This window comes from Aethalodelphis obliquidens, unplaced genomic scaffold (assembly GCF_003676395.1).
Source record: "Aethalodelphis obliquidens isolate GAN/ISIS:26980383/991018 unplaced genomic scaffold, ASM367639v1 scaffold18, whole genome shotgun sequence".
Taxonomy (NCBI): Eukaryota; Metazoa; Chordata; class Mammalia; order Artiodactyla; family Delphinidae; genus Aethalodelphis; species Aethalodelphis obliquidens.
This window is the reverse complement of record NW_020837962.1, coordinates 21518106-21542264: the sequence shown is the minus strand read 5'-3', so window position 1 is coordinate 21542264 and position 24159 is coordinate 21518106. Positions and strand designations below refer to the sequence as shown.

The 24159-nt window shown below is 39.9% G+C and overlaps 1 protein-coding gene across 1 annotated transcript in view; it reads left to right on the top strand.

Moving 5' to 3' along the window:
* MACROD2 (mono-ADP ribosylhydrolase 2) overlaps positions 1-24159 on the top strand; it is a 1989594-nt gene that overhangs the window by 644760 nt on the left and 1320675 nt on the right. The window contains exon 5 of the mRNA XM_027118154.1: positions 5965-6081. Within this exon, the coding sequence (XP_026973955.1) occupies positions 5965-6081 (117 nt within the window). The remainder of the gene's footprint in view (positions 1-5964; positions 6082-24159) is intronic.

The following is a 24159-nucleotide window of genomic DNA, read 5'->3' as shown; positions in this document are numbered from 1 at the left end:
TGGGTGTTGAATTTTGTCGAAAACTTTCTCTGCATCTATTGAGATGATCATATGGTTTTTCTCCTTCAATTTGTTAATATGGTGTATCACGTTGATTGCTTTGCGTATATTGAAGAATCCTTGAATTCCTGGAATAAACCCCACTTGATCATGGTGTATGATCCTTTTAATGTGCTGTTGGATTTTGTTTGCTAGTATTTTGTTGAGGATTTTTGCATTTATGTTCATCAGTGATATTGGCCTGTAGTTTTCTTTCTTTGTGACATCCTTCTCTGGTTTTGGTATCAGGGTGATGGTGGCCTCGTAGAATGAGTTTGGGAGTGCTCCTCCCTCTGCTATATTTTGGAAGAGTTTGAGAAGGATAGGTGTTAGCTCTTCTCTAAATGTTTGATAGAATTCGCCTGTGAAGCCATCTGGTCCTGGGCTTTTGTTTGTTGGAATATTTTTAATCACAGTTTCAATTTCAGTGCTTGTGATTGGCCTGTTCATATTTTCTATTTCTTCCTGATTCAGTCTTGGCAGGTTGTGCATTTCTAAGAATTTGTCCATTTCTTCCAGGTTGTCCATTTTATTGGCATAGAGTTGCTTGTAGTAATCTCTCATGATCTTTTGTATTTCTGCAGTGTCAGTTGTTACTTCTCCTTTTTCATTTCTAATTCTATTGATTTGAGTCTTCTCCCTTTTTTTCTTGATGAGTCCAGCTAATGGTTTATCAATTTTTTTTATCTTCTCAAAGAACCAGCTTTTAGTTTTATTGATCTTTGCTACGTTTCCTTCATTTCTTTTTCATTTATTTCTGATCTGATTTTTATGATTTCTTTCCTTCTGCTAACTTTGGGGTTTTTTTGTTCTTCTTTCTCTAATTGCTTTAGGTGCAAGGTTAGGTGGCTTATTCGAGATGTTTCCTGTTTCTTAAGGTAGGATTGTATTGCTATAAACATCCCTCTTAGAACTGCTTTTGCTGCATCCCATAGGTTTTGGGTCATCATGTCTCCGTTGTCATTTGTTTCTAGGTATTTTTTGATTTCCTCTTTGATTTCTTCAGTGATCACTTCGTTATTAAGTAGTGTATTGTTTAGCTTCCATGTGTTTGTATTTTTTCAGATCTTTTCCTGTAATTGTAATCTAGTCTCTTAGTGTTGTCATCAGAAAAGATACTTGATACAATTTCAATTTTCTTAAACTTACCAAGGCTTGATTTGTGACCTGGAGAATGTTCCATGAGCACTTGAGAAAAATGTGTATTCTGTTGTTTTTGGATGGAATGTCCTATAAATATCAATTAAGTCCATCTTGTTAATGTATCATTTAAAGCTTGTGTTTCCTTATTTATTTTCATTTGGATGATCTGTCCATTGGTGAAAGTGGGGTGTTAAAGTCCCCTACTATGAATGTGTTACTGTCTATTTCCCCTTTTATGGCTGTTAGTATTTGCCTTATGTATTGAGGTGCTCCTATTTGGGTGCATAAATATTTACAATTGTTATATCTTCTTCGTGGATCGATCCCTTGATCATTATGTAGTGTCCTTCTTTGTCTCTTCTAATAGTCGTTATTTTAAAGTCTATTTTGTCTGATATGAGAATTGCTACTCCAGCTTTCTTTTGGTTTCCATTTGCATGGAATATCTTTTCCATCCCTTACTTTCAGGCTGTATGTGTCTCTAGGTCTGAAGTGGGTCTCTTGTAGACAGCATATAATGGGTGTTGTTTTTGTATCCATTCAGCCAACCTGTGTCTTTTGGTGGGAGCATTTAATCCATTTACATTTAAGGTAATTATCGATATGTATGTTCCTATTCCCATTTTCTTAATTGTTTTGGGTTCGTTATTATAGGTGTTTTCCTTCTCTTGTGTTTCTTGCCTAGAGAAGTTCCTTTAGCATTTGTTGTAAAGCTGGTTTGGTGGTGCTGAACTCTCTCAGCTTTTGCTTGTCTGTAAAGGTTTTAATTTCTCCATCAAATCTGAATGAGATCCTTGCTGGGTAGGGTTGCAGGTTTTTCTCCTTCATCACTTTAAATATGTCCTGCCAGTCCCTTCTGGCTTGCAGAGTTTCTGCTGAAAGATCAGCTCTTAACATTATGGGGGTTCTCTTGTGTGTTATTTGTTGTTTTTCCCTTGCTGCTTTAATATGTTTTTTTTGTATTTAATTTTTGACAGTTTGATTAATATGTGTCTTGGCGTATTTCTCTTTGGATTTTTCCTGTATGGGACTCTCTGTGCTTCCTGGACTTGATTAACTATTTCCTTTCCCATATTAGGGAAGTTTTCAACTATAATCTCTTCAAATATTTTCTCAGTCCCTTTCTTTTTCTCTTCTTCTTCTGGAACCCCTATAATTCGAATGTTGGTGCATTTAATGTTGTCCCAGAGGTCTCTGAGACTGTCCTCAGTTCTTTTCATTCTTTTTTCTTTATTCTGCTCTGCAGTAGTTATTTCCACTATTTTATCTTCCAGGTCACTTATCTGTTCTTCTGCCTCAGTTATTCTGCTATTGATCCCATCTAAAATATTTTTAATTTCATTTATTGTGTTGTTAATTGTTGTTTGTTTCATCTTTAGTTCTTCTAGGTCCTTGTTAAATGTTTCTTGCATTTTGTCTATTCTATTTCCAAGATTTTGGATCATCTTTACTATCATTATTCTGAATTCTTTTTCAGGTAGACTGCATATTTCCTCTTCATTTGTTAGGCCTGGTGGGTTTTTAATCTTGGTCCTTCATCTGCTGTGTGTTTTTCTGTCTTCTCATTTTGCTTATCTTACTGTGTTTGGGGTCTCCTTTTTGCAGGCTGCAGGTTCATAGTTCCCATTGTTTTTGGTGTCTGTCCCCAGTGGCTAAGGTTGGTTCAGTGGGTTGTGTAGGCTTCCTGGTGGAGGGGACTAGTGCCTGTGTTCTGGTGGATGAGGCTGGATCTTGTCTTTCTGGTGGGCAGGTCCACGTCTCGTGGTGTGTTTTGGGCTGTCTGTGGACTTATTATGATTTTAGGCAGCCTCTCTGCTAATGGGTGGGGTTGTGTTCCTGTCTTGCTAGTTGTTTGGCATAGGGTGTCCAGCACTGTAGCTTGCTGGTCGTTGAGTGAAGCTGGGTGCTGGTGTTGTGATGGAGATCTCTGCGAGATTTTCGCCGTCTGATGTTATGTGGAGCTGGGAGGTCTCTTGTGGTCCAGTGTCCTGAAGTTGGCTCTCCCACCTCAGAGGCACAGCACTGACTCCTGGCTGCAGCACCAAAAGCCTTTCATCCACATGGCTCAGAATAAAAGGGAGAAAAAGTAGAAAGAAAGAATTAGTATAAGAAGAAAGAAAGAAGGAAAGAAAGGAAGGAAGAAAGAAAGAAAGAAAAAGACAGAAAGAAAGAAAGGAAGGAAGAAAGAAAGGAAGAAAGGAGGGAGGGAGGGAGGAAGGGAGGAAGGAGGGAAGGAAGGAAGGAAAAAAGAAAGAAAGAAAGAAAGGAGGGAGGGAGGGAGGAAGGAAGGAAGGAGGGAAGGAAGGAAAAAAGAAAGAAGATAAAGTAAAATAAAATAAGATAAAATGTAGTAAAGTTATTAAAATAAAGAATAATTATTACGAAAAATAAAAAAAAAACGGACGCATAGAACCCTAGGACAAATGGTGGAAGCAAAGCTATACAGACAAAATCTCACACAAAAGCATACACATACACACTCACAAAAAGAGGAAAAGGGGAAATAATAAATCTTGCTCTCAAAGTCCACCTCCTCAATTTGGGATGATTGGTTGTCTATTCATGTATTCCACAGATGCAGGGTACATCAAGTTGATTGTGGAGCTTTAATCCGCTGCTTCTGAGGCTGCTGGGAGAGATTTCCCTTTCTCTTCTTTGTTCTCTCAGCTCCCAGGGGCTCAGCTTTGGATTTGGCCCCGCCTCTGCGTGTAGGTCGCTAGAGGGCGTCTGCTCTTTGCTCAGACAGGTCGGGGTTATAGGAGCAGCTGCTTCGGGGGCTGTGGCTCACTCAGGCCGGGGGAGAGGGAGGGGCACGGAGTGCGGGGCGGGCCTGCGGCGGCAGAGGCCGACTTGACGTTGCACCAGCCTGAGGCGCGCCGTGTGTTCTTCCGGGGAGGTGGTCCTTGGATCCCGGGACCCTGGCAGTGGCGGCTGCACAGGCTCCCCGGAAGGGGGGTGTGCATAGTGACCTGTGCTCGCACACAGGCTTCTTGGTGGCGGCAGCAGCAGCCTTAGCGTCTCATGCCCGTCGCTGGGGTCCGCGCTGTTAGCCGCGGCTCGCGCCCGTCTCTGGAGCTCCTTTAAGCAGCGTTCTTAATCCCCTCTCCTCGCGCACCAGGAAACAAAGAGGGAAGAAAAAGTCTCTTGCCTCTTCGGCAGCTCCAGACTTTTCCCAGGACTCCCTCCCGGCTAGCTGTGGCGCACTAACTCCCTGCAGGCTGTGTTCACGCCGCCAACCCCTGTCCTCTCCCGGCGCTCCGACCGAAACCCGAGCCTCAGCTGCCAGCCCCGCCCGCCCCGGCGGGTGAGCAGATAAGCCTCTAGGCCTGGTGAGTGCCGGTCGGCCCTGATCCTCTGTGCGGGAATCTCTCTGCTTCTCCCTCCGCACCCCTGTTGCTGTGCTTTCCTCTGTTGCTGTGCTCTCCGCCGCAGCTCCGAAGCTTTCCCCCTCCGCCACCCGCAGTCTCCACCCGAGAAGGGGTTTCCTACTGTATGGAAGCCTTTCCTCCTTCACAGCTCCCTCCCACTGGTGCAGGCCCCGTCCCTATCCTTTTGTCTCTGTTTTTTATTTTTTCCTTTGCCCTACCCAGGTACGTGGGGAGTTTCTTGCCTTTTGGGAGGTCTGAGGTCTTCTGCCAGTGTTCAGTAGGTGTTCTGTAGGAGTTGTTCCTCGTGTAGATGTATTTCTGGTGTTTTCTGTGGGGAGGAGGGTGATTTCCGTGTCTTACTCTTCCGCCATCTTCCCCTCTCTTCCATCTTGGTCTGTTTTCACAGCCCAGATTACTATTACTCTCTCTTTTTGTCTTCTAACCCTTTGTTTCAGAGTCTTGCATTTCTTCTGTGTCCAAGGGCTCATTCATTAACTACTAAATTATGTGCATGTGGTCTTGTAGCCCTCCAGCTGTGTGCTCGACCCCAATCTAGTCAAATAAAGTTTTAATTTTCAGTGGCATCAGGTGTGCATTTTCAAAAGGTGGTTCTCACTGTGAAGGGCAGACATGAGGTAGGGGCAGGGATGAGAGCCAGAGGGCTGATGAGACCCTGTTTTGGGGAGAGGCAGAGCCTGCTCGGTTAGCAGAGCTGCAGCAGGAGCAGTGGAGGTTTTGTTTTCATCCATGTCAAGTGAGTGAAGGGTGGTCTTCCGGGTGTTTTTCAAGACCTAAGCTAACCTCACCCCTCATCTAGCCCCCGGTCAGGTACCCTGCAGACACCTACTGCATTTGTGTCGTGCCACTGAGGGCGGAGGAAGTTAGAGGTCTCCTTCTTACTTTGACAGCTTCACTCTCAGTTTTACAGTGACTGCAGATGTTCTAGAGCCCCTTTCTCACTTGCTTCTCGACGTTTCTTTCTTCTATAACCTGTGGTGTGTCAGAGGCAACAGTTACCACCTCGGACATAGAATTGTTAGCATTTCTTCCCAATTCTGTGTTAGGTGACATGGAGTTGATAGCTTGAAATGGACATGGTGGAAATATTTACCCAATTGAAGTTGGAAAAGGCTACAAATCAGGGCTCCCCCACCTCTAGAGAACCTGTTGTTTAACATTTAGCTGCACACGGTTTCTGTAACCCTTCTGCTTCTGCTCACCACACAAACCAAAGGGAGAGAGAGAAAGAGAGAAGAAAAACATGTTTAAGGGATTGAATACCATGGATTTTCTTCCATGGGACTACGGTGATTTCTAAGAGGAAAAACTTGAGTTCCTTTTCTTTCCCTATCCGAAGTTTTGCATTTATTTCCAAAAGGCCAAATATAGGCTAACTTTCTTCTCTCTCCTCCAGTGGACGGCTGTATTCACAGAGCAGCTGGCCCCTGTTTGGTCGCTGAATGTCGTAACCTGAACGGCTGTGAAACTGGACATGCAAAAATCACGTGTGGCTATGACCTGCCTGCAAAATGTGAGTACAGCTCTTTTGAACACTTTCAAAATCAGATGAGCACTCTTACCTTGTTCTAGTCCTCAAGTGGGTAACTGGAAGAGGAAGTGGTAGCAGTGGTATTTAATTGAATGTACTTTTATTAAGATTTTGTACACGGTAATGAAATGTGTTTTCCAAATACGTCTCCGAGTATATAAATGTGCGATGTTTAATTGTAGGTGATTTTTGCTCGGATCTTTGACAGAGGGTCTCTGAAACAGAGAAATAAAAATATGAGCATAGTATACCTTATAGTATTTAAGTGCCGTGGAGTGACAGCTTCTAGAAATGATGCCAATTTCTTATTCCTTGTTCAGGTTTCTTGATTGTGGATGTGTTTAGAGCAAAGGAGATCAAAGTGATGTATTGTGTTTTCAGCTGCCATGTAAAGGCTGATTGGCAATTACAGCCGAGGCATCTGTCACACTTGGCTTTCAGGAAAAGCCATTGGAATGTGGTTGTCAGAGTGAGAATGTATTTGCTCTTTGAATGTGGAATGGTCAAATTTTCCGTTATATTTGAATGGAGAGAAGTATTGCATTTGATTGACCTTGTTGCTTAGTCGTTTAGCCAGCTGGGTGGGGTGATGTGGAGTAAAAATACTGAAAGAGAAGCTGGTTAAAGGAACAGATTTTTTTTATCACATAATCTGGGGTTGGGGGGTGGAGGTAGAGGGTTTCATTGCACCATTAAGTCATGCATTGATTGGAAATTGGGAAACCAATTAGTTGTTTATTCCATTCACCTGCTTTATATGATAACTCCTGGTGAATACATGTTTTGTAAAAGTGAAGCTGATTTTTTTTTTTTTTCTGTTTTAGTAGTGGAGAATATGTGACTTAAAAGTTATGACACAATCTTTGGGCTTTGTATAGACAGGTTGTATAAAAATGAATTTCTTATGGATATGTGTGAGTGGAGAGGTAGTGTGTTCTATTTTAAAGTATGTTTACATTTGAAGATTTTTAGTAAACAGTAATATATTAAAATGGTATTTTTCTTTGTAACATTATAATACTGCATTCTGTATACCTTACGGTGTGTTGCTAGTGAGAGTATATCCACTATATACTGTTTAATTTTTCCTTTAATGACTTCTCATTTTTCTTTCCTTGTTAGTGTTTTTACCTTGTGTGAAAGTCAAATCATGGGCCAAATGGCCCTCCGTCCTACTTGGAATATATATTTATGTCAAATAAAGTCCCTTGTGTGTAATGGTGTTTAGAGCACCTCTCCCTCTGACTCAGAGGCGCTGAGTGTTAAAGGTGGTTTCCCTTTCCAGGATTATATGGCTCCGTGTTTACCAAGATTGGTCATTCTTCCTTCTTACCACCATACCACCTCTGTGATATATAATAGTTGACAGATTCCACCTGAGGACAAGCAGATTATTGATGATTTTCAGATTTAAGGTGTCTGTACTTAAACCTAGTCTCCTATTGATTCACTACTTTCTTTCTTATGAATTAAAGCACAAATCAAAAATGTCTCAACTCTGAAATTTCTGAAGACAGCTAACCTCAGAATCATTAAATATGACCAAATAAAATGGTGGCTCTGCTGTATGGATTGACACCACGGTGATTTTGTTTCATGCGCTTGCCCCTGTTTGACATCCCTTTGTATGAGCTTCCTTTGATCGTCATTCAGCTCAGTTCAGGGCTGTTGAAGGCTTGCACACCACCAGGCACTAAGGTACAAAGATCAATCTATACCTGTGCTTGAGAAATTCCACGATTGGATTTCCTGGGCAGCCTGGGGCAAGTGAGTCTTTGTGTGACAAGGACTCTAGCCATGGAAAGTCAATCCACAGAACTCAGTACAGAATCTGTGTGAGCTGAGATACTGAATCAGATGACACACATTCAAGTCACTGTGCACCAGCCCACAGGGCACGTCTAGTAAAAAAATCATCCAGCAGGATAGAAATTCCCAGACTAGAATGGCAGTGCCACCTCAAGAAAGTCACAAACATGGAGTATTTGTGACTAGATCTTGATATTTCTCTACGTTTAATGAGATTAATGATTTATATTAAAAACATAAAAGCAATGAAAGCAATAAGGAATGAGTAATAATAGCTTACATTTTGCATACCACTTTGTAGTGTGTCATAGTACTTTCACAAAGCCTTGTATTTTAAATTATATTTTATAAATACTGTGTATGTTCATTTTCCCTTTTCCTATCCCTGAGAGATCTTTTTCTTTCTCATCAATTTGGTTCATCCATTTCAGACTCATTAACAATCCACAGATGTGCTTTTGTAGAGAGAGAATGAAAAGGGAGCTCATTACATACTGTTTGGGTCATTTTCCCCCTCCATATTTAATAATTCCATGACAGTTTGACAGCAGAATCTAGTTCCTATTTGTCCTCTGTGACAGCGGTTTTATCATTTAAGGTACTACAGCCAGCCATCCAGTCACCAGTGATAATATCTTCGCGCATCAGCAATTTGGAAAATGCTGTTGTCTGGGTTACAGACAAACTTGGTAATTTTGGACTGGTCTTTGCTTTTTTCATGCTTGCTAAATTAATTTATTCATAAATGCTTGTATTTGAATTACTTATACTTAGAGTCTGTATTCTGTGATTCATCATGATCAGTGGAATGATAAGCCTCAAAGGTTTAGTGTTTCTTCACTGCTTGGATATTTTGAATGATGTCTTTTGATGTGGAATAGCCGATCATTCTTTTCAGAAGTAATCTTAAGAGTGGAAAGAATATTGGCCAATACTTCACTGAAGGCTATTGGTAAATAAATGACTTAGAAAGTGGACTAAGGACTGTTTATACAATTTGATCTTTTGGTATGTTCTCTTTTACAATATTAGATTTTTTTTTGGATTCGTAATAACATTTAGATTTCCATGGAGTTTTAGAAGCTTGTCAACCTGTTGAATGTTTCTATTCATGCTCTCATCATTCTACCGGAGGGTCAGCTTCATGTGGGTGAGGGTTGTCTGTCTCAGTCATGATCCTAATGTTGATATCTAGCATATGTGCTGAATTAATGAATGAGTGATCAAATGAGTTGTTTCAGACATTTTCACCTGGCAAATAGATTTTTGCCTGCTGCTTCTACTTCTAATTCTTTCCCTCCTTCACTCCACTCTGCCCAGTCCTGTAGATTAATATTCTTAAGTCCAGAGTCCCTGTAATTGTCCACAATGCTCTAGACGTGTGACACCCCTCTACCTCCTTCTGTCCTCTCCCTCACTCACACGGGCTGCTTTGCTGGATCTTCAATGCCTTTGCATCAGTGTTCCCTCTGCCTGGAATTCTAGTCTTCCAGACACCTGGGTTGTTTGCTCCCTCACCTACGGTACTTCAGATCCTTGCTCAGGTGTCCCCTCAGGTGTCATCCTAACCAACCTATTTTTAATTGCTCCTCTGCTTTATTTATAATTGCTTATCTATAGCATTTAACATTCAAATACACAGTATCATTTACTTATTTATTTTGTTTCTTGTCTGTCTCCCCATACCAGAATGAGGGCAGAGCTTTTTTTCTGCATCTTCTTCATTTATTGTTGGAAAAACTACTTAGAAAAATGTATGATTTAGAAAAAATGCTTAGAAAAATACTTGACACATAACAGGGGTTCAAAAAATATTTGTCGAATGAATGAATAAAATCTAACTGTACTCCTCTCCAAATCCTTCAGTGGGTTTTTCCTCAAACACACACTTGTTAACCTGATTATCTTCGGCCTTCCATGATTTACTGTTCTGTCTTGAGCTACTTACAACCTTTTATATGATCTGAATTGCTCAGAATGGCATGTCTGTACATGGGCTCTGTATTGGGGGCTTTCTAGAAAATTCTGTCTTTCTTCCTTTCTACTTGTCTTCCAGACTCAGCTCACATATCACTTCTGCCATAAAACAATTCAACTAAAAGTGCCTTCTTTTGCCTCAAGATCCAGAAAACTGCATGTTAACGTGCTGAGGGCCCTTTTTACTTACTACATTTTATTGTTGTATATGCAAACTTTCCACCTTTCTAGAAGTCCCTTGTTTATAATGTATACTAGCGAAATACCTATCAAATGAATTAGTTGTTAAAGGTGAAGATTGGTTTATAATTGTTGGGGGGGGATGTAAAAAACGTATATTAATATTTCTAAGAAATTATGAAATCAGTGATAGATATCCATTGTGGTTTTTATTTTTAAAATTTTATTTATTTTATTTTTTGGCTGCATTGGGTCTTCGTTGCTGAGTGCAGGCTTTCTCTAGTTGTGGCAAGTGGAGGCTACTCTTCATTGTGGTGCACAGGCTTCTCATTGCGGTGGCTTCTCGTTGTGGAGCATGGGCTCTAGGTGTGCGGGCTTCAATAGTTGCAGCATGTGGGTTCAGTAGTTGTGGCTCGCGGGCTCTAGAGCACAGGCTCAGTAGTTGTGGCACACGGGCTTAGCTGCTCTGCGTCATGTGGGATCTTCCCCAACCAGGGCTCGAACCCCTGTCCCCTGCACTGGCAGGTGGATTCTTAACCACTGTGCCACCAGGGAAGTCCCCCATTGTGTTTTTAAATCATATTTTAACATACATCTAATTCCAAAGTCTCTTGTCTAAGAAATTCACTCTTTTCTTAAATTGAAATATAGTTGATTTACAATGTTGCCTTAGTTTCAGGTGTACAGCAAAGTTATTCAGTTATATATATATATTCTTTTTCAGATTCTTTTCCATTATAGGGTATTACAAGATATTGAATATAGTTCCCTGTGCTATACGGTAGGTCCTTGTCATGTATTTTATATACAGTAGTGTTTATCTGTTAATCCCAAACTCCTAGTTTATTACTGCCCCCCACCCTACCGCCCTTTCCCCTTTGGTAACCATAAGTTTGTTTTCTATGTCTCTGAGTCTATTTCTGTTTTGCAGATAAGTTCATTTGTATCATTTTAAGAAATTTTCTCTTAATGGACCTTCTCCTAAAAGTAAACAAATAAAAATAAGAAGCCATATCAACTTTACTTAATGATTTTCAGCGTAGCTCACATGTCTATTCTACTTTTTGAGAATGCTCCACTTTTAGGCTTTAGGGCCGAATAGTCATCAAAGATAAGTGGAAAATATGTTAAATTTGTGTATATAAAATGGTGGAACCTGTTTCTTTTATTCCTTCTATTTAATCTTTGTAAGACATCAAAGGGTAATATTAGCATCCAACTCACAGTTTTTTATTAATCATTTGAAAGGAAACTCTAGGGTGAGAGACCGTAGCATAACATGTTTGAATATCATAGAGTGGTGGGAATCAGAATCCTTATTTTATTCCCAGGTGCAATAATAATCAGATGATAGTAGCTTAAACGGTACTGTTGATAATAAGTAGTACTTCTCTTGTACCCTTCATCAAGAAATCGTAGTACTTTGAGACATTAGCTCATTAGTCCTTTTGAAATTTCTATGAGGAACTGACATGGCAATATTTTCTTCCAACACAGAGAGAAATTCAGGTACAGAGAGGTTAAACCTGTTGCTCGCAATAGCAAACTAAGTCTGTATTAGAGACATGGCAGTGACCAAGTAAGTTTTCCTGAGATAGGGAGAGAGTCCGTGACAAGTGTTGGCCAGGCCTGCTGCCTGTTTTTGTAAATAAAAATTTATCAGAATGCAGCTGGGCCCATTTGTTTACATATTGTCTATGGCTACTTTGATGTGACAGAATTGAATGGTTGCAACCAGGATTGTATGGCCACAAGCCCAAAACATTACTATCTGGCCAACAGATAGTTGGCCAGATAGTAATGAAAATTTGCTGAAAAAGTTTGCCAACAACTGGTCTATGACAATCCTTACTTTTTATAAAGGAGGAAGCTGAGATTTATAGAGGTTAAATATTTATTGAATTTTAATGAATGTATGTGACTTACTCAGATCACTATTGACAAAAGTGAGATTAAAATACCTGCCATCTCTTTCTTGGGACAGTCCTTGCTTCTGTTGCCTCAACAGAACATCACTTTGGGAGGATGACCTGAAGCCTTTTAAATCTTTCAAATTATAAGACCTCCTTGGGGAAAAAAAATGCCTGGGAAAAAAATGGTCATTTTTCTCAACAGGTTCAGAATTGGAAAATGAGTAAGTCAAATCCCTGAAGGGACAGTTAATTCAAACCACCAGAGTATTAGGCGATACGTCTTTATTCCTTGCTTCCTCCAGTGGTGTTAGTCAGTGTACTGAAAGGGAGCCTGTAGTCCTGAGGAGAGTCAGTTTCTAGAGTAGGTAACTCATAAGATGGCTTTGAGTTAGTTCTCTGCAAAACACTGCAAAACATGACCTGATTTCGGCCACCGTGGCTCCCCCAGCAGGTGTCTGATTGTGAAGGCAGTGAAGAGGGCATGCTGCTAAGAGTGTGACTGCCCGTCTCTGATGGAAACCTGAGGGCCCTCCTGAGCCCCTTCCAAAATTAAATGACTTACATTCCATCAAAAGAAAAATGGCTTTTGAAGAACATAAATGCACCTTCCTTCCTGAAGAGAGAGATGAGAGTTTTCCTCCTAAAATCAACTCTGATTGGCTCATTTCCCTTAAGTGCTTTAGGAATTTAATTTCTATCTGAATCTATTTCTTTATAGTCACCACCCCTTTCATTTATATTAAGGGTTTTTGTATAGTTTATCTCCTTAGTGATCCCCATGATGAGTGTGGAAAGTGAGTTCAGAAGGTTCTCATAATGGGCTACCTGGAGAAGCAGCAGCGACATCTCCTGGGAACTGGTTAGAGATGTAGACTCTGGTGCCCCACCCCAGACCTACTGAAATAGAAACTCTGTGGTTGGACAAGCTCTCATATGTTTCAGTGTGAGAACCATGACCTACACAGTGGTGTACTTCAGAGCAGAACCCTTGCCTTTTGATTCCTCGCCCAGCGCATACCACAGGCATCCTTTTGGGTCACAGATTAGGGCTTTCTTTGAAGAGCCTTCTGACAGGCTCTTCTTTTCCTTTGTGGCATTTACACACTTAGTGATGGTATCTGTATTTGTTTGTTTACTTGTTTATGGCCTGTCTTCTCAAACAGGATAGCAGTTTAAGGAGAGCAGAAGTCACATCAGTCTCATTCACCCCTAGAATCCTTAGGATCTAACATAATACCCAGTTCAGAGTTGGAGGCTTTCAGTACATATTTACTAGAGGAATTAATGAAAGGATTGTCTTTGTCATTGTCATAGTTGCACTGCCAGAAACCAACCAAGAGAACACTCCAGATAAGCCTACATGATTCCAGAAATCTGCAGAGCTAGGACTGCTGCCTCTTGTGGTAGCATCTCTGTTACCCTGTCACCCAGCACGCTGCTTGCTCAGAGATTCTAGCACCGAAAGACAGCACAGGGGCACAATTGGCTTAATTTGTCCACATGGTACACATATAACCTACACTTAGATTATGTTCTTTCATTTTTTTTCATTTTGATTTGACTCATTTTGGTAACATAGATTCCATCCCCAAGTAGCTTTGTGATGAAATAACTAAAAATCCTAATAGTAAATAATGTCTTTTAAAAACGTCTACATTTTGGAAGCAACTAGGTATTTACATGGTTGCATTACTGGCTGAGTGTAGAATAAATGCATGTACTTGGCTTGCACTATTTGACATCTTAGCAGGCCTTCAGAGGACACTGTCTATACCTTCTTTTTCCTATGTGATCAATAGGAAATAACAGTGTAAATCAATTCTGAGAAATAATGTAAATGGACTCTCCAAGGCAATTCCCGCTGTGAAATAAGTAGTTAGTGTTGACACTGGCATTAGCCGCAGGGGGAGTAATCAGCCTTTGGATGTGCCTAATCAGAGTTATCAGCTAAGATTAAAAAGGAGCTACTGTTGCGCAGGATTTAAAAGATGAACATTTGAAGGTGTTCTCATAAATTAAAGCCATCAGAATTGCTTTGAGTAATTTAGGATGCTTTGAGGTCAGGCACAAGCAAACAGGAAAGGTTAATCTCAGAGCCATGGTAGTTAATGTGCAGGAACAGCAGAATACATTTATTGAAATAAGCAGCAGATACTGAGCTAAATGAAGATTTTCCTCCAGTGCTAAAATGTTCCTTGAGTTCTTGCTAACATATATGATTCAAATAAAAAGTGGGTAGACTTATTAATATCCTTGCAATTAATCACTAATCCCAAAGATTAAATATTAGACCGCGTCATGGCTTGATTAGAGGTGTTTCCAGTTGAAAATATTGATGGGACCAAGCTCTGCACTATGGAATAAAAGATTGATTCTAGGTCAAGTACACTAATTGTCAAGGTAGAAGGTCCGAGGAGAAGTCCTGAATCCAGGATATTCTAATTGTTTGGTTGAGCCCTCTGAGCCTGGGTTTCCTCATCCATGATTAGCTGGAGGTGGGCATATCTACCTTAGGCAAGTTTGTTAAAGTGTAGACACAGAACCACTTTTTAATAGTGTAAGACATATAGCTATAAGATTCTATTATTACTTGTAAAATACTTCCCATACCTCATTAACTTATTCAATCTATGTTTATTGACGCTTTCTCTGGGCTTGAGTGCTCTTCTAGAGTGTAGAAAACTACAGTGAAGAAGATAGCCAAGGTCCTGTCCTCTTTGATCTTAGGTTCCAGCAGAGTGAGGCAGAAAATAAACACATGCATGTAAAAGCAAAGCCTCTCAGATGATGGTGAGGGCTATGAGAAAAATAAAAAGTTCTGAGAGAATGGACAGTGGAGTGAGGGGACTACTTTTCCATGGTGGTCAGGGAAGGCCTCCCCGAGGAGGTGATGCCTGAGCTGAGAGCCATGTAGCTATCTGGGGAGAAAGTCATTGCTGGCAGAGGGAAAGCACTTTACCACTGGGTTAAGAAAAATCACCTTGCCTGACATGTAAAACGAGATAGTCCATGAATTTTTCTTTCTTTTTTCTTTTTTAACATCTTTATTGGAGTATAATTGCTTTACAATGGTGTGTTAGTTTCTGCTGTATAACAAAGTGAATCAGCTATACATATACATATATCCCCATATCTCCTCCCTCTTGCGTCTCCCTCCCACCCTCCCTATCCCATTCCTCTAGGTGGTCACAAAGCACTGAGCTGATCTCCCTGTGCTATGCCGCTGCTTCCCACTAGCTGTTTTACATTTGGTAGTGTATATATGTCCATGCTACTCTCTCACTTCGTCCCAGCTTAACCTTCCCCCTCCTCATGTCCTCAAGTCCATTCTCTACATCTGCGTCTTTATTCCTCTCCTGCCCCTAGGTTGTTCAGACCATTTTTAAAAAATTTTTTAGATTCCATATATATGTGTTAGCATATATGGTATTTGTTTTTCTCTTTCTGACTTACTTCACTCTGTATGACAGACTCTAGGTCTATTCACCTCACCACAAATAACTCAATTTCGTCTCTTTATATGGCTGAGTAATATTCCATTGTATATATGTGCCACATCTTCTTTATCCATTCATCTGTTGATGGACACTTAGGTTGCTTCCATGTCCTGCCTGTTGTAAATAGAGTTGCAATGAACATTGTGGTACATGACTCTTGTTGAGTTATGGTTTTCTCAGAGTATATGCCCAGTACTGGGATTGCTGGGTCATATGGTAGTTCTATTTTTAGTTTTGTAAGGAACCTCAGTACTATTCGCCATAGTGGCTGTATCAATTTACATTCCCACCAGCAGTGCAAGAGAGTTCCCTTTTCTCCACACCCTCTCCAGCATTTATTGTTTGTAGATTTTTTCATGATGGCCATTCTGACTGGTGTGAGGTGATACCTCATTGTAGTTTTGATTTGCATTTCTCTAATAATTAGTGATGTTGAGCATTCTTTCATGTGTTTGTTGGCAATCTATATATTTTCTTTGGAGAAATGTCTATTTAGGTCTTCTGCCTATTTTTGGATTGGGTTGTCTGTTTTTTTGATATCGCGCTCCATGAGCTCCTTGTAAATTTTGGAGATTAATCCTTTGTCAGTTGCTTCATTTGCAAATATTTTCTCCCATTCTGAGGGTTGTCTTTTCGTCTTGTTTATAGTTTCCTTTGCTGTGCAAAAGCTTTTGAGTTTCATTAGGTCTCATTTGTTTATTTTTGTTTCTATTCCCATTTCTCTAGGAGGTGGGTCAAAAAGGATCTTGCTGTGATTTATGTCATGGAGTGTTCTGCCTATGTTTTCCTCTAAGAGTTTGATGATGTCTGGCCTTACATTTAGGTCTTTAATCCATTTAGAGTTTATTTTTGTGTATGGTGTTAGGAAGTGTTCTAATTTCATTCTTTCATATGTAGCTATCCAGTTGGCCCAGCACCACTTATTGAAGAGGCTGTCTTTTCTCCATTGTATATTCTTGCCTCCTTTATCAAAGATAAGGTGACCATATGTGTGTGGGTTTATCTCTGGGCTTTCTATCCTGTTCCATTGATCTGCATTTCTGTTTTTGTGCCAGTACTGTCTTGATTACTGTAGCTTTGTAGTGTAGTCGAAGTCAGGGAGCCTGATTCCTACAGCTCCGTTTTTCGCTCTCAAGATTGCTTTGGCTATTCGGGGTCTTTTGTGTTTCCATACAAATTGTGAAATTTTTTATTCTAGTTGTGTGAAAAATGCCAGTGGTAGTTTGATAGGGATTGCATTGAATCTGTAGATTGCTTTGGGTAGTAGAGTCATTTTCACAATGTTGATTCTTCCAATCCAAGAACATGGTATATCTCTCCATCTATTTGTATCATCTTTAATTTCTTTCATCAGTGTCATAATTTTCTGCATACAGGTCTTTTGTCTTCTTAGGTAGGTTTATTCCTAGATATTTTATTCTTTTTGTTGCAATGGTAAATGGGAGTGTTTTCTTGATTTCACTTTCAGATTTTTCATCATTAGTGTATAGGAATGCCAGAGATCTCTGTGCATTAATTTTGTATCCTGCTACTTTACCAAATTCATTGATTAGCTCTAGTAGTTTTCTGGTAGCATCTTTAGGATTCTCTATATATAGTATCATGTCATCTGCAAACAGTGACAGCGTTACTTCTTCTTTTCCAATTTGGATTCCTTTTATTTCTTTGATTGCTCTGGCTAAAAATTCCAAAGCTATGTTGCGTAATAATGGTGAGAGTAGGCAACTCTATGCCTACTTTCTGCAGGGTTTTTATCATTAATGGGTGTTGAATTTTGTCAAAAGCTTTCTCTGCATCTATTGAGATGATCATATGGTTTTTCTCCTTCAATTTGTTAATATGGTGTATTATGTTGATTGATTTGCGTATATTGAAGAATCCTTGTATTCCTGGGATAAACCCCACTTGATCATAGTGTATGATCCTTTTAATGTGTTGTTGGATTCTGTTTGCTAGTATTTTGTTGAGGATTTTTGCATCTATGTTCATCAGTGATATTGGCCTGTAGTTTTCTCTCTTTGTGACATCTTTGTCTGGTTTTGATATCAGGGTGATGGTGGCCTCATAGAATGAGTTTGGGAGTGTTCCTCCCTCTGCTGTATTTTGGAAGAGTTTGAGAAGGATAGGTGTTAGCTCTTCTCTAAATGTTTGATAGAATTCGCCTGTAAAGCCATCTGGTCCTGGGCTTTTGTTTGTTGGAATATTTTTAATCACAGTTTCAATTTCAGTGCTTGTGATTGGTCTGTTCATATTTTCTATTTCTTCCTGGTTCAGTCTCGGAAGGTTGTACATTTCTACAAATTTGTCCATTTCTTCCATTTTATTGGCATAGAGTTGCTTCTGGTAATCTCTCATGATCCTTTGTATTTCTGCAGTGTCAGTTGTTACTTCTTTTTCATTTCTAATTCTATTGATTTGAGTCTTCTCCCTTTTTTTCTTGATAAGTCTGGCTGATGGTTTATCAATTTTGTTTATCTTCTCAAAGAACCAGCTTTTAGTTTTATTGATCTTTGCTATTGTTTCCTTCATTTCTTTTTCATTTATTTCTGATCTGATCTTTATGATTTCTTTCCTTCTGCTAACTTTGGGGTTTTTTTGTTCTTCTTTCTCTAATTGCTTTAGGTGTAAGGTTAGGTTGTTTATTTGAGATGTTTCTTGTTTCTTAAGGTAGGCTTGTATAGCTATAAACTTCTCTCTTAGAACTGCTTTTGCTGCATCCCATAGGTTTTGAGTCATTATGTTTTCATTGTCATTTGTGTCTAGGTATTTTTTGACTTCCTCTTCGATTTCTTCAGTGATCTCTTGGCTATTAAGTAGTGTGTTGTTTAGCCTCCATATGTTTGTATTTCTTACAGATTTTTTCCTGTAATTGATATCTAGTCTCATAGCATTGTGGTCAGAAAAGATACTTGATACAATTTCAATTTTCTTAAATTTACCAAGGCTTGATTTGTGACCCAAGATATGATCTATCCTGGAGAATGTTCCATGAGCACTTGAGAAGAATGTGTATTCTGTTGTTTTTGGATGGAATGTCCTATAAATACCAATTAAGTCCATCTTGTTTAATGTATCATTTAAAGCTTGTGTTTCCTTATTTATTTTCATTTTGGATGATCTGTCCATTGGGAATTGCCATTCTTATTTTGAGAAGAAAAATTAATTCCGCCTCTGTTCTGTTTTGTTGCTGTTAGCTAAGTGAAGCAGAGGTAACTTCCTAGGTACCTTTGTGGCAGTGCCCTTCCAAATCTGTTTGTGGTCTAGGTGGTGTGTTTCCCATTAGCCCCTTCATTTTTCAGAACCATCTAGAGTTTGCTCCATTTCTAATCACACATTATTTGTGAAATCCCTATAATTTCCTGAGAGCTTCTGAAGCTTTCCTTTCCCTACCTGTGACATTTTGAGGAAAGATTTATTCCCCATCTGTGTTTATTCTGCTTTGTGAAGATCATCAGAGACAACCTGAAATGGTTTTTTTTTCAAATTCTCTTTCAAATTGTGTCTGTTTTGCATTTAGGGTTCAGTTACCCATTTGAAGCTGTATGGAGGACAAGGGGCTGTCTTAGAAATCCCCCTCTTTCCAGACACTCAGTTTTTGCTTTTTTTCATCATGGCGCATGATGCCAAACGATTGTCTTTCCTTACATGGCCAGGTGATTTTTTTCCTGTTTTAATGTTACTCCTCTACTTGGGTGTGTCACATACATACATGTATACATATACATGGACACGTCATTTTTCATGTACTCCCTTAGAAGTATGTTCTTATTATGCTGAACACGGATTTCCTTCTGCATTATAATGTGTTTTATGAGTATAGAATTCAGGGCTTTTTTTTTCAGTTTTGGGGGCTATTTGGGAAAGTATTCTGGGAGAGTTTGGGGGTGGTTTGATGGAACTGGGATGGAGGACTTTAGGGATCCCCTGGGAAAAGTATACTTTGCATCTAACGACCTGTCTGGTAAATACTAAGTAGCGATAAGTGTTTCATTCATTCAGAAAACACTGATTATTCCTAAAATATGTGCCAGGTGCTTGGCTTATCTTTTGGAAAAGAATAATATGCAAAACAGACAGGGAGCTTGCCCTCCTGGAATTGAGTTGAGCTGAAATGAACACGTGACTTGCCCAAGATCACACAGATTTAAGTGATGAAGCCTTACCAGGAGTCCAAATTGTCAGTTTTTCCGTCTGTGAGCCTTTCTTCTTTTTCATGGGGGTTTTCTTTGGGGCTTCATATGGTGAAAAAATCTGGTGGTGTTGACCTTCTTGCCTCATGCTTCTTTGGGGGTTTCCTATGCAGTGACCAGTGGAAATGGTCAGTGGATTCCAACATATTTGTACCCTGGGAGGGGAGGAGGGACATGGCACACCTCTCTTGTCTAGTATTGTAAATGACTTGGGAAAACCGTTTTCTAACTTGGCATCAGGAGTACAGGCCTTTCTTAACTTGGGTGTGGTGTAATATTTGCCCGACATTTTCTAACGACACATAGAGCACAGTCCGGTAATCCCTATGAACTCAGAGGTTGATATTTCACATTACTTAAGAATAAGGCAGACAGTGATTTGTAAACACTATTTTCAATAATTAATTGTGATTTGATGTCCATATGTTTTAGGAAAAAAAATCTTTTGGATCTCTAGTCCCTCAGTCAGAATATCAAACGTGCATTGTTATACAATGTGGAAACCAATTAAACAGACAAATTCATTACCTATGGATTCATTCTATTTATTTTCTTTAGAAGCACCTTTTAAAAATAAGATTGACGGGCTTCCCTGGTGGCGCAGTGGTTGGGGGTCCGCCTGCGGATGCAGGGGATGCGGGTTCGTGCCCCGGTCCGGGAGGATCCCACGTGTCGCGGAGCGGCTGGGCCCGTGAGCCATGGCCGCTGGGCCTGCGCGTCCGGAGCCTGTGCTCCGCAACGGGGGAGGCCACGGCTGAGAGGCCCGCGTATCACAAAAAAAAAAAAAAAAAAAAAAAAAAAAAATAAGATTGACACCTGTCTGTCAAAGCATCCGTACCAAGTTATGTTTCCCACACATAAAAGACATGGGTGGAGTTCAGGAGTCCTTGCCTGTCCTCCGGTATTATGGCCTCTCTGCTCATTTGTTTACTTTCCCTTTCTTTTTTCCCTCAGTGCTTTGTATGCCTGTCAGATTTTTCTTGAACTGTTTGATTGACTGACTTGTGGCATAATCCATTTTAGAGATAGACTTTGGAACTTCCTGAAGTCAGAATCAACCCATAAGAAATATTTAAGTGGATGCCCTTCCTGTCTGGAACTTTCTTTCTATTGATATTCACATCCCATAAAATGGTTAAGAACGTGGGCTTTGAAGCCCAACATTCTGGACTCAAATTCAGGCTCTGGATTTGGGCAAGTTATGAAACCTCTTTGTGCCTCAGTGTTGCCACCTGGACATGGGAATAAGAATAGCCCTGCTCTCACAGAGATGCTGAGGATTATGGGTCAGTGTCTGGCTGCACTCAGAGCACTGCCGGACTCCATGTAAACGCTGTGTAAGGTGAGCTGTTTTTCCCTGAGGTTATCCTGACCACCTTATCTGAAATGTCACCCCATCACCCTCTATTCTCTTGCCCTGCTTTACTTGACGTCACAGCCCTTATCATCATCTGAGGTTATTTTATGTTTTATTGGTTTGTTTGTTGAATGTTTGTCTCTTCCACTAGAATGTAATCTTCATGAGAGCAGGGACTTTATTCACTATTGTATCTCCTGGTCTGAGGAAGTCTTCAGAACCATTTGTGAATGAACAAATGTATGTGCACAGAAACTTGAATTACTTATAATTATTAGCAGAGTTACTGGAAGAACTAGCCTAAGAAAACATTTAGTTTCGTACTCTACTCATTTGGCTCTTCCAGGAACTTGGCCAATAGTTAAAAATAAGCCAGGAAAATAGCATTAATATACTGGGAGGTCAAGCCCATATTTGACATTTCGTATATCTACCAAGAATATTTTAGGTGTGCTGTACATTTTTTTCCCCTATTTCTCAAAACTGTAGATTAAGTAGTAGTGTCAGGATGAAATAAGGCAGAGAGGAAGTGGTCTAAAGAACTTGACCTGGGAAGCATGTCCTGACTTGCTTGACTGAAAGCCAATAGATTGATAGGGAGATCCTTTCCCATTGATTTAGTCTGTGTTCAAAGATGATTTGCCAGCTCAATTTATTGTTTAACCTCATTAAAATAAAGTGATAATTTTATGGGTTTGAAATATGACTGACTTTCTGATTGAGACTGCTAGCCCCAGGGCTTGCAACTTACATGTAAATGTGTTCAAAGGGGAAATATTGATGTTTGTTTCCTCTGTGTTCACACTGTTCAGACTTTATGGTGAATAACAAAGCTTTACAACTTGTTTTTCACAAATAGGATGCTAGGGACTTGCAGCAACATGGAAAATCTATTTATTATTTTGTGTCAGAGTTATCTGGGCTATCTCCCCCTTAACAGACCCGCAGAGCTAATTGTTGCTTGGGGTAGAGAAGGAAATAGCATAATAGCCAGTGGTTAGAGAATATTAATTTCACATAAATAGAATTTCCTTTTATTACAGGGAAGGTAATTTTCTGACCACTAGGCAATAGAGTGGAATTTACTGTTAACCCCAATTTTGCCAGATGGGTGAAGGCATAACCCACCCCATCATGACTTTAGGACTTCTGACATAAAGTTTTAAAAATATAATTACAGTTTCCTGCTTAGGAATCACCTCTGCTTTCAGCACTTGTAGTTGCAGCTATGGTTCTGAGACCACTGCATCAAGTAGGGAAAAAAAGAAAATTGAGGTGATTTGAGGAAGAGAGAAAAAAGATTACAGGGGGTGCCCATGCAAAAAAAAAAAAAAAAAAACCCCTTAACCACAGCATGTATCTGGGTAATGGGCATATTCAGTGGGTGAATATCCCAGTTATAAAGCCAGTCCAACACGGCTTGTATGTGAAGCATATAAACTGCTTCATCTGAGTGTTCCACTTGGCATTTATAGGGGGAGTTGGACAGTCCCCCTTCTCAGAGTAAACAGACCTCACAGTAGATTTTACCCAGTCCATCATTTTGGAGAATGTTATGTGTCTGGATCATCTGTAGCTCATTTGTTCCCTAGTGAGCAGTGAGTCCTGTGTCAACCCAAACAAGTTCTTCTGCTCTGCAACATTCAAAACCAAAGACACTGCCCCTAAACTAGTCACTCTCACAAACTATTTTAGTAAATGTTCTTCAGGAAGCTGAAGATACAGATCCACAAAATGAGGCAACTCCATCACAGTATACGCTCTCGTTTCAGTAGTGTCTTGACCGCCCTACATGGACTACCTTCTTGGTGACCAGAGGTACCTTCGTTGTCTTGGTGTAATTTTTCCCTTTTCAGGCTGTTTTGTGGCCACAACTCAGACTGACCAAAATCTAAGCATGGTCTAGCATCAAGGCCCAACCCAGAACTTTCTTTTTAGCTACTACAGATGACAATAAACAAGGAAATGTGTTTAGCATGGTTCTTATTTTGCATCTCCTTATGTACCCAGTGAGCCAACTTGGGAATCAGATCTACTACCATTCCTAAATTCCACTGGTAACTTTTAACTTTAATAACTGCTCATGGTGTAGCTGCAGATTTACACAATGTGACTAGGGTTCAAAAGTTCTACATTACTGGCCCTTTCATCTTTTCTCTTCCCAAACCATGCATTTCTCTGAGCCGAGGTGGGCCTGGTAAATCCCAATTCTGCCACTTCTATTTTTTTTTTTTCATGTGATGTCTGAAACATTTATATTAACATATTTCCATACAACTAACCCAAAGAAAGTTTAGTACTAGTTGTTTTTTGTTTGTTTGTTTTTTTTGTACTGCAGGTTCTTATCAGTCATCAATTTTATACACATCAGTGTATATATGTCAATCCCAATCGCCCAATTCAGCACATGACCATCCCCACCCCACCACGGTTTCCCCCCCTTGGTGTCCATATGTTTGTCTTCTACATCTGTGTCTCAACTTGTGCCCTGCAAACTGGTTCATCTGTACCATTTTTCTGTGTTCCACATACATGCGTTAATGTATGATATTTGTTTTTCTCTTTCTGACTTACTTCACTCTATATGACAGTCTCTAGATCCATCCACGTCTCAACAAATGACTCAATTTCGTTCCTTTTTATGGCTGAGTAATATCCCATTGTATATATGTACCACATCTTCTTTATCCATTCATCTGTCGATGGGCATTTAGTTTGCTTCCATGACCTGGCTATTGTAAATGGTGCTGCAATGAACATTGGGGTGCATGCGTCTTTTTGAATTATGGTTTTCTCTGGGTATATGCCCAGTAGTGGGATTGCTGGATCATATGGTAATTCTATTTTTAGTTTTTTAAGGAACCTCCATACTGTTCTCCATAGTGGTTGTATCAATTTACATTCCCACCAACAGTGCAAGAGGGTTCCGTTTTCTCCACACCCTCTCCAGCATTTGTTGTTTGTAGATTTTCTGATGATGCCCATTCTAACTGGTGTGAGGTGATACCTCATTGTAGTTTTGATTTGCATTTCTCTAATAATTAGTGATGTTGAGCAGCTTTTCATGTGCTTCTTGGCCATCTGTATGTCTTCTTTGGAGAAATGTCTATTTAGGTCTTCTGCCCATTTTTGGATTG